Source organism: Branchiostoma belcheri, unplaced genomic scaffold (genome assembly GCF_001625305.1).
Source record: "Branchiostoma belcheri isolate BF01 breed outbred unplaced genomic scaffold, Haploidv18h27 scaffold75, whole genome shotgun sequence".
NCBI classification, from domain to species: domain Eukaryota; kingdom Metazoa; phylum Chordata; class Leptocardii; order Amphioxiformes; family Branchiostomatidae; genus Branchiostoma; species Branchiostoma belcheri.
In genome coordinates this window covers 6,876-16,769 of record NW_017804409.1, presented here as the reverse complement: position 1 = coordinate 16,769, position 9,894 = coordinate 6,876, and the positions used below count along the sequence as shown (strand labels likewise).

At 39.5% G+C, this 9,894-nt stretch overlaps 1 protein-coding gene across 1 annotated transcript; it reads right to left on the bottom strand.

Annotated features, from left to right (window-relative positions):
* Window positions 1–4,961: 4,961 nt before the first annotated feature.
* On the bottom strand, window positions 4,962–9,332 carry LOC109485407 (phosphatidylcholine:ceramide cholinephosphotransferase 1-like). The gene is made up of 2 exons (XM_019789007.1): window positions 9,167–9,332; window positions 4,962–8,298 (listed from the first exon to the last, which is right to left on the bottom strand). Exons 1-2 carry the CDS (start codon window positions 9,297–9,299, stop codon window positions 7,904–7,906), a joined length of 528 nt encoding a protein of 175 aa, XP_019644566.1. The 5' UTR covers window positions 9,300–9,332; the 3' UTR covers window positions 4,962–7,903.
* Window positions 9,333–9,894: the final 562 nt, after the last annotated feature.

Sequence of the window (9,894 nt, the reverse complement as noted above, 5' to 3'; positions counted from 1 at the left end):
ACCCGCTTACATTTTTAGTTACTGATTTAGTCAAAANAAAAAAAAAAATTCAAAATCAACTGCAAAATGCTCATATTTGGCCCTGAACAGTTGAAAACAGTCCTTTTCTTCCTAGTTGTTACAGTTATTCCATCTTTCAATGCAGTGGTGCATTAAAAGTTCAAAATTCATTGTTAAATTTTGAACCATCCTGGTGTGTTGACTTCATGGCTCCTATTGTACCATTTTGGGCCATAATAGGATGCCTAGGCCTGTTTTATTTTTTATTTTTTCGCCCGTCCACTGCATTATTTTTTTGGAAAAATCCGTTAACCAAGAAATTCAATTGGTGTGGCCTAATGTAATAGTCTAGAGAACATCCATATCTTGAAGGACTTGTCAATTTTTCAGTGGCTTTGGTGGGTGTGCGCTAATATATAGGGTTTTCTCCAAGCAGAGGGGTTATTACCTTCGCCAAGAAGGTTATGTTTTCAAGGGCGTTCGTGTATGTGTGTGTGTGTCTGTAAACACTATAACTTGAGAAGGCCTTGATGGATTGTCTTGATACTTGGTAGGTGGGTAGGTCTTGATGAGACCTCAAAATGATTAGATTTTGGGTCCCCTAGCGGCTTGTTATGGTACTGCAGCTGAACTTCCGGTTTTGATATCTCATGATCTAGACATGCTATGGTGATGAAATTTGGATGGTAGGTAGCTCTCGTGCTGGGGAAGAAGTGACGTGAGTTTGGGCCCCCTAGCGCCTTGCTCTGGAACTGCAGGGATATATTCTTGAAATTATTCAAAAGGGGATAACTCAAGAACCGTTTGACGGATCATCTTGATTTTTGGTATGTAGGTAGCTTACGTGATGTTTAATATAATTATGTGACAATTATGCAAATATAGATGTAATTTACATAATTTATGGGGAAATTCTATAAATCAGCTGCATTCCATGATAGGACAATTGAAGCTTGTGACATTGGTAATTGACAACGAAAGAAACACAGGAAGATATTGATTATGTTAATAATGACCTAATTTGCATAATTAATGAGAAAGTTTTATAATTATGTAATGATAACTGCCTGGAATTTCATACTTGTGGTATTTGAAAGTTTAGTTGAGGTGAACATCATTAAACATAATTCATTCAAATCATTTGCATAATTTATTAGGAAATGCTAGAATGCATTGTTTGTTAATATAAGACTGTCTTTTGGTTTAGATTATGATAAAATGATATAATTCATGAAAATTAGGTTCCTATTTCTTAAATCAGGGGGAATAATCTAATCTATAATTTGTCAGTCATAAAGATTAACATCATTTGGCGAAGGTATGAGATCGGGGAACTCTAGTTTGTGTTGTTTTACCATCCATTTTTGTATCTATGTTCATCAGAATGAAACTCTGCTTGACCAGTTGTCAGAGAAGCTCAGAACCCTAAAACATGCACTCGCATCTGGCATGCAGTCTGGACACATGGTCACCAGGCCCAGTGTTTCTGCAGTCAGCAGATCAACAACTGCAGGTACTGTAATGTTACACAGTAAACAAAGCAATATTTGTGAAAGATAGAAAAGTCAAGTCTGACTTAGAGCCAGGGTAATGGTATATGTACATGTATATGTCATTTAAATAATCTCATTGTTTGTATGCTATGGTCCTGTCTGTTTAATAAAATGGTTGATTTTCACATATGCAAAATTGCAGGTTACAGTACAACAATATTGTACAATCATGCAATATGTGGGGCAATTTCTCAGATGTTTGTGCACTATTATCACAATATCGAATGTTTTGCTATGTTTATTCAGAATTTTTAAGAATCAAAATTAATGTCTTCAAGGCGCACAAATTTAATTTCTTGGTTCTCAGAGTCCTGCCCCAGCTTCATTTTTCTTAGATTTGAAAAAAAAAATAACAAAAAAACATACATGTACTAGTTAGGTTCCAAATCAACTCCATGAATTAAATGCTCATTGTCAACAGACAGTTCAAGGAGGTGTATGTGTAAAGTAGTGTGTGTGTGTGTGTGTGAGTGTGTGCGTGAGTGTGTGTGTGTGTGTGTGTGTGTAGTGTATGTGTAAAGTAGTGTGTGTGTATGTGTGTGTAGTGTATGTGTAAAGTAGTGTGTGTGTATGTGTGTGTGTGTGTGTGTGTGTTTGTTTGTGTGAAGTAGTGTATGTGTAAAGTAGTGTGTGTGTGAGTGTGTGTGTAGAGTGTGTGCATGTTTGTGTGTGTATACGTTAAATTATGACACCTTGTCCTTACTTTCAGGACCGAGTTTACGCCCTGACCCATCCTCCCAGCTGCCACCCTGCCCTGTCCTGGAGATGTGTTCCAGCACGACCCCCAGAAACATAGAAACCCCCCACCTCCTCCAGACATGCGGCTACGGACAACGCCCTCTTCAGCCTGAGAAATACTGCCACATCGGATTCAACGAACCAAATCGTATGTAGGTTTATTGCCTCCGGGGAAGGAGACATCCTTCCGCGGAAGGGTTTTGTGAAAGATGTAGATTTTCATGTTCGCAGTTGTTTCTCGCGTTTGGGTGGAAGGATTATTTTGGGACTCGGTATATGTTTTGCTATTGTATTGGGCTGTAGATGATGCACGTTCTTTTGTTTTTATTGTATATGTGTTTTCGGGCGTGAAAATGGTGTCTTTTGGTGGCCCCAAAACACCCCTTTGAGCGTGAAAATGGTCGCGACTGTTGACCTTTGGCGTGAATTTGGTATTTACGGTCTGGTCCACGAAGCTGACCCCTCGCACAGAGGGGTGTCCGGTCTTGATAAATTCTTTGTTAACATAACAAAGAACATATAGAAATATACAATAAAAAGCCAGGAGGTATAAAATCTCAGATTTTACTTGTTAATAGCTGGTTTAAAATGTATTGTAAAGTGTGGCAAACTAGATTTTCGTCAATATTCTCTTGGTTGTTGTTTAGTCTTAGTTAGTCTTAGTAGTTGGTTAGGAGTATAGTCTGTATTCTGACAATTCTTTAGAAGATGACATTGTCAAATGTTTGAGGGCAGGATCAAGCATGTTAAAATAAACATTTAGGGAGTAGGGAATATCCACTGCAATGTGAGTTTTCTTACTCACTAAATTCAACATAGAGCTTTATTTGTTATCCTAAATTCATCAGGTTAAGCATTATTGAAAAACTGTTATCAAACATAATTGCCCCCAAATCATATCATTGGAGCATAGGTTCCGTAGACTAGTTTTGCCAGACATCACATGAATACAAATTCTAAAGAACATAACTCCAGTGAAGTCATTCCCAAAGCCAGGTGATACACACTAGAAGAACTAAAGTCAGTTTACGGTAAAGCATTTTTGGCCTGTGTGAGTTCACAGTAGGCCCTCCTAAAATGTACCATTAAGCATTGCCAAGATACCCCATGCATACCCTCTAACATGTCACCCTGCAGGGAAGACTTTGTTCATCAAGTTCCTCGACCTGAACATGTCTGAGGTTCACACCTTGAAAATCATTGATGGGCCAGTGAGCCATTCCGTCAACACATCTGCCATAACAAGTGGGTATTGTAATTCACATTCATATTTGTCTTCACTGTTACTGTAGTAAAATTGAGGAAAATGCACAGTAGCAGGAGAGACTAAAAGACAAAATTAATGATTTGACAATGAACACAATAGAATGAACACTTAGAAAGAACAAATAGAACGAACACTTAGACAGTGGACTGTGATCAAAAAATAATCAGATGTTGTCTCCATAGGTTGGTAAGGGGTTAACGTAGATACTTGCTACTTGGGCAAAGAACATTTCAACATGATGTGTGTTGTGAGCAAGCATGCCTAAGCATTTAGGAGAGAAGTAGAAGCGTGTTGTGAGCAAGTTATCATCCAAACATGACAACTAGAGATGAGCTTTCAAGTTGTTTCTCCTCAGGACCAATCAGGGTGAAGAACGATGCTTACAGCATCGTCTTCAGGTCGGCAAAGGCCACGGAACATCCGATCAAGGGCTGGCGAGCGCTGGTGTACACGGAGTCGACCACAGACGCTGAAGTGAAGCACTGCACCAGCAACCCTGCAACGGTATCCTGCACCCCAACTCCATGAGACATCAGAGAATCCATGTACTCCAACAAAAACGAATATCATCATGAAAGTTCATCTGTGTTGGTAGTTACATGTTTAAAGTTAAAACTTTTGGTCCAACACAAAAAATTCTCTCACCTAGAGCTTTCGACCAGTCACTCTGGTCTTCCTCAGTCAGTAGACTCCTGAGTAAGTAGACTGACCCTTTGACCCAGTGTTGACGTCACACTTCAAAGAAGCCACGTGACAAGCTTCACTGGGTCAGTCTACTGAGGAAGACCAGAGTGACTGGTCAAAAGCTCTTTAAACAAAAACGAATATCATCAGGTTGATAATGAAGTTTCAAAGCAATATGCTACGTCATGGACTCCAATCAAGGTTGTGATGGCATAAAACTAAGTATGGCTTCAGAAACTTTCCCCTGGACTGGGACATTATAAGTCATATTCAGGTGGATTTTTCTTTGGTGCCTGAATAGATGCAGTTCATTCATGTTGTTTGCTTCCAAACATAAACTGATGGAAGAAGCAACATGGACAATACATTAGCGCTCTAGACACCATCCATTTGTCTGTCACTGATAAAATTTTGTCACTCACGACGGACAAAAATTTTGCCCAATCCGTTATCTTTGACAGACATAAGTTGGCATGTAAAGATATGGAGAGAGATGTCATTATGCTATGTCTCCCAGTAAAATTTACCTTTCAACATGCAGGAAATAGCATTTCAGAGGGTCAAGATTTCAAAATTTTCCCAGGGGAGCAAACCTCTGGACACCCTTCAGCAATTGACATTATGTTTCATCGAACAAAATTGAGATGACAGAAAAAAATTCAGGGTGGTTAGACCACGGCAATACATAGTCAATCAGTCAACAAACAAATTCTAATGTCTTTTGCACTTTTATTAAGATGTTACTTCTATGCTTGTTAGCATTCTGTGTTCCTTTTGCACCCATTAATTTGTCTCCTCATTAAACATAATAGTTATGTACTTAAAACATAATAGTTTGTATAAAATGTATAACATTGGACCCACTTAAATGTGTTAACAATGACAATCTCTGCTTTTACATAATCCACATATAAATCATACATTTATTGATAATGAGAAGTATGAAAAATTTGTAGCATTATCTTGTATCTTTGTGATAACATACAGAAAACATAAACAAGAAATATGCTAACAATTGACTGATTTTCATATTGCAAGAATTGTTAAGTAAGAACTAAATATTACTGTTACTATGGAAGACACTTATACAATGATTTAAAGTATCACTGCAACGAAGTAGATTCGACTGGGCATTGTCTGTATGGTAATTTCATACTTTGAACTTGTATGAAATGACACATTAGGGGAAAAATATCAGTTTCTTTGTATATCACAATTCTGTAACAATTCTATTACAAATACTTGTCTCAGACCCCCACCCCTATCACACAACGTGTCAATTTGTATTAATAAAACATGATAACACTGTTATGATGGAACCGTGTTGTGCCTTCTCTTGTTCCCTGCTGTCTTATAAAATGGCCAACTCAGCAGCGAGAAGTTTAGAGACATATCTGGGCTGGCATGTCGGCAGAACGTACTGCACCTGCATAAAATCCAGACATAATGCGCACATAGCATTTCTACAGAACATATTCATTGTTTAAAGTCGTGCTCGTGTTTTTAAGGATGACAACCTGTCTGTAGTTTTCAAATGTGTCGGATAAGATATGCAACAGACAATATTCTGAATGCAACGTTGATCAGACATCTAACAGAAATAGTGGTTTCATGTAGGCACGATACGTTCTGCTGATATACTATCTTGGTCATATCAAAATATAGACCAAGTAATGCAACTAAGCCATTAAAATAATTCCATGTAAGGTAAGAAAACCTTAATCTTCTCAACAGTTCATCCTGTTGTGTAAAAGTTGCAAACATTCTTCTGCGGGATAGGAGGGGGTTTTATACAAAGTTTTCTTGCATCATCATCATCATCATACTTCTGTACATTCTTTACAAGTGTCCCACAGGATGAGTCCAATACTAAGATTGCTGTGGGACGGTGACAATGTTCACACTTTGTTATAATACTGTCTTGCAGATGCATCAGTTCGAGTAGCAATTTTTCAGCCTATGATATGCAGCAGTATTACAGAACAAAAATAAATATTGCAATTTTGCTTCTTGTACTTTTTTTCTGCTTTCCACATATATGTACATTGCACTGTGAGAGGAAACCTTGACGATCAAGCATGGCACACATCATGTAGCGAGGCCTGTGGTTAGATTATCAACCACACCATATATACCAACAGGAGTCTTGTATAGCTACAGGGAAAACAACACAGAGACTTTCAACATCACCACCCAAAGAGGTGCAGTCAACAGCTGGATCAGTACTACTGGCACATAGCAAAGAACAAAATGATCTAGATAGAAAACATTTCAGTCAGGGATTATTACTGTGTCTGATATAATTACAGTTTGAGATAATATAAATAATTTTGTACCATCCGTATATAGCAACTGTTTGTTCAGAACAAAAAAAGCTTCATGTAGAATTAAAACAATGAGTATTTTGCTAATTCCTATTGCTCAGGTGAAAAGCGTTACAGTTTAAAAGTCTTTTTGTTGTTTCTATCTTTTTTCTTGTGGGAGGGGGGCACATTTAACAGCCATGATGGCATTTTCACCACAGCTTGTACTGAAATATTCCAACACTTATGCCGGAAGACGTAATTTGCTGTTGCTACAATTGAAATTTCTTGGCTTGTCGTTAGCTTTGGTATGGATTTCTGAAGCACTTCACATTCGACTTGTAGAAACCAAACAGAAACCTGACCTGACTTATTCTACATTTCCTGGACTAAATAAGGAGGAAAAGAAGTAAATGGAATACATATTGACCCAAGTCAATGTCATCACAAGTAACTACGGTACACTTTGCAGGGCTCCCTGCTCAACATTCCAGGGCATTTCTTACGTCGGTACTATTTGACTGTCCCTGCCATTAATTTGTTAATGCACTAAAAAGACAAAGTACCTTCTACCAATGGTTTCTTCGAGTTAGAAAATATACTACAGATTTGGAAAATCTAATAACTACCATGTACATGTATTATAAAAGAAACCTATTACTAAATGTACAGTAAAATTTTAGTTAACTTAAGAGCATGGTTTTCAAGGCATTATATAAATGTATGTCATGGAATCTTCACTTTAGTCAAACCTATAAACATATTTCACTTGGAACTTCACAAGATTTTTTGAATTTCCAGCATCTTTTCAGTAATCTAAAATTACCACACTTACACTGTTAGTACAAACACAGGACCTGCAACTTATGGTGCATGTGCATCAGTAGTAGCCCAACACTAAGAAATATCAAAATATGAAGACAGACAGGCAAACAAGATGTACTCGACTTTCCCAACGTAAAATTGAGGAGACAGTTGTCTTCACAAGTCAGATGACTTTACCCTTCACAATTCTGCACCATCACAGTTTCTCACGGATAGACACAAGGATGTCATCTGGTGCAGATGTATAAAACAAGTTTGAGCTGTAATTTCCTACACAGTAAATTGGACCAAAATTTTTGACTGTACACCTCCAGTCTTTGTCAAGGACTGAGCAATCCACTGCTTGTCATACCACTTTATGTAGATAGCACAAGTTACTTAGTGAGTCGTTGATCATAGGTTGCAGAAGTTTGTGGCGCCCCCCCGTCTCTGTTGAGGGACGGTTGCAATGCCCTGATGAACACTAGAGTTATACAGTCGAAAATTTGTCCAATTTCTTGTGTTAGATATCACAGTTCAAATTTGTTTCAAAGCTACACAGATGAGCTTTCGAGCTGAGGTGCAGATGTGTCTAACCACACGTCACACTTGTTTGCACACCCCCATGTAATGGAACCTTGTGTCGTGGAAACGTTTCGGCCAGGGGAGCGGCCAGGCAAACTCCCGCGGCAGGACCCCCCAACGTTCCCCTCCGCCATCCTGAACATGGAGAACCACCACGTCCGTGACAGGAGGTGCGCCGGGCTGGGTTTCTTCAGCACCTCGTGGTTGGCCAGCGTGTGGTAGATCCAGAACAGCCGCGTGGTGATGTAGTAAGCCACGACCACGTCTATCGTGTAGTGGTCGTGCGCCAGGAGGATACAGAAGATGCCGATACAGGAGACCAGCCACGTGCACCAGTGAAGAATGAACCAGCCACGTGGGGAATCTACCCAGGAGGAAACATGAATAAATGAATGACTGCTTTACTAAAAAAAAACCAGTACATTGCAGCCATGGCCGAATTTTACAATAGGGCACACAATAGGGCACACTATGACACTACACATAATGCCTTTAAAAAAGAAACATTGTAAAGCATCAATAAAATCACTTAAAACACAGGATCAACTTGAGAAGGATCAAACTTACACCTGGGCGAAAACCTGACGGTACAAGAAATACATATGCATGCAAGCTTATCAAAACTATATGTCAAACTTTTCCTTCCTGTGTGTAAATCAGCCTGCTTTGACGTATGTTAAGAATGTATATTCAGATCATACGTTACCTCCAGGGCTGGCATATGATCTGTATAATTATATGTTCTTGACGTACAGGCTGATTGTGTCAAAGCAGGCCGATTTCTCCCCTTAGAAAAATGCTTAAATCTTAGCCCTCTGAAATGCTATTTTCTGCATATTAGGAGCAAATTTTGCCACTAGATTAAGCTTCCTTTTTCAATGACATCTCTTTCCATATCTTTTCATACAGATTTTGTCTGTCAAAGGTGAAAGAATGGGCAAAATTTTTGTCTATCGCGAGTGACAAAATTCCGTCCAGACTGGCTAGAACACTGGACTAAATGGAAGGAAGTTGGTCCAACCCCGTATAATCATGGTCCACATGGGGTCAAAATTCAAGGTCAGATAGCAAGGTCAAAGCTACAAATGTGCAACGGCTATCATATCAGAATATATTCCACAGACACCCTACTGTTAAAAAATTATATTCATAATGAGAATTTGCCACCTCAGGTGGTACCGATATGTGAAATTTGGGGGTCTGGCTCATGGACTACAATGTAGTATACTCACACTCCCTGATGAAGAGGTAGAGGATGGTGAGGATGACTGTATGGCCACTGAACAGGTAGTCTCCACACAGGTGATGGGACCCAGTAATGGACAGGCCCAGGCCAAACATCATTGTCATCGCACGATCAAACATTGCTGATAAATTACCATGGATCTGGGCAAAATCAGAGTGGGTAAAACAATACATGTTAGAAAGACTCGAAACACTACCTGCATATGTACAGTCATGTCTGCGTTACATTTGACGGAGGTTGCGTTAGCGGCGCGATACTGGTGCGCCGTCGGCGCGATAACGTCGCGACGATATCGCGACGATACCGCGTTACGGTAACGCAGTTTGTGTGGCCGGAGCCTCATAGGTAGCCCCGCGTCACCCGCGTTATTTCTCGAGTGATCGGTCGCGTTATCCATTCATATGCACGGGCGGCATCATGAGTTGATTAGTGCCCCGCCTACACAGCGTGCCGAAGTAACCAATTATATTCAGCTATTCCCGTGTTTTCGGTACTGAAATAAGCATATTCATACCTGTTTTTTTTATGTTCCACGTAGGTACCGGTTTTACTGACGTTTGTCAAAATCAAGACATTTAATGTTACGGATAAGCCTAAGGTAGGATAAGAAAACTTTGGAAGCGTAAGTTTTAGAGCACACTAGGACGTGTGCCCCGATCAGCGAAGCCACGCGGACTGACTGGGAGAAGTCGGTAGCGGAATACACATTTGCTT

Coding starts and splice junctions, on each gene's coding strand:
- LOC109485407 (XM_019789007.1), bottom strand. CDS start 9,299: ATGTTTGATCGTGCGATGACAATGATGTTTGGCCTGGGCCTGTCCATT. Junction 8,299..9,166: donor CTACCTCTTCATCAGGGAGT/GTGAGTATACTA, acceptor CCTCCTGGGTAG/ATTCCCCACGTGGCTGGTTC.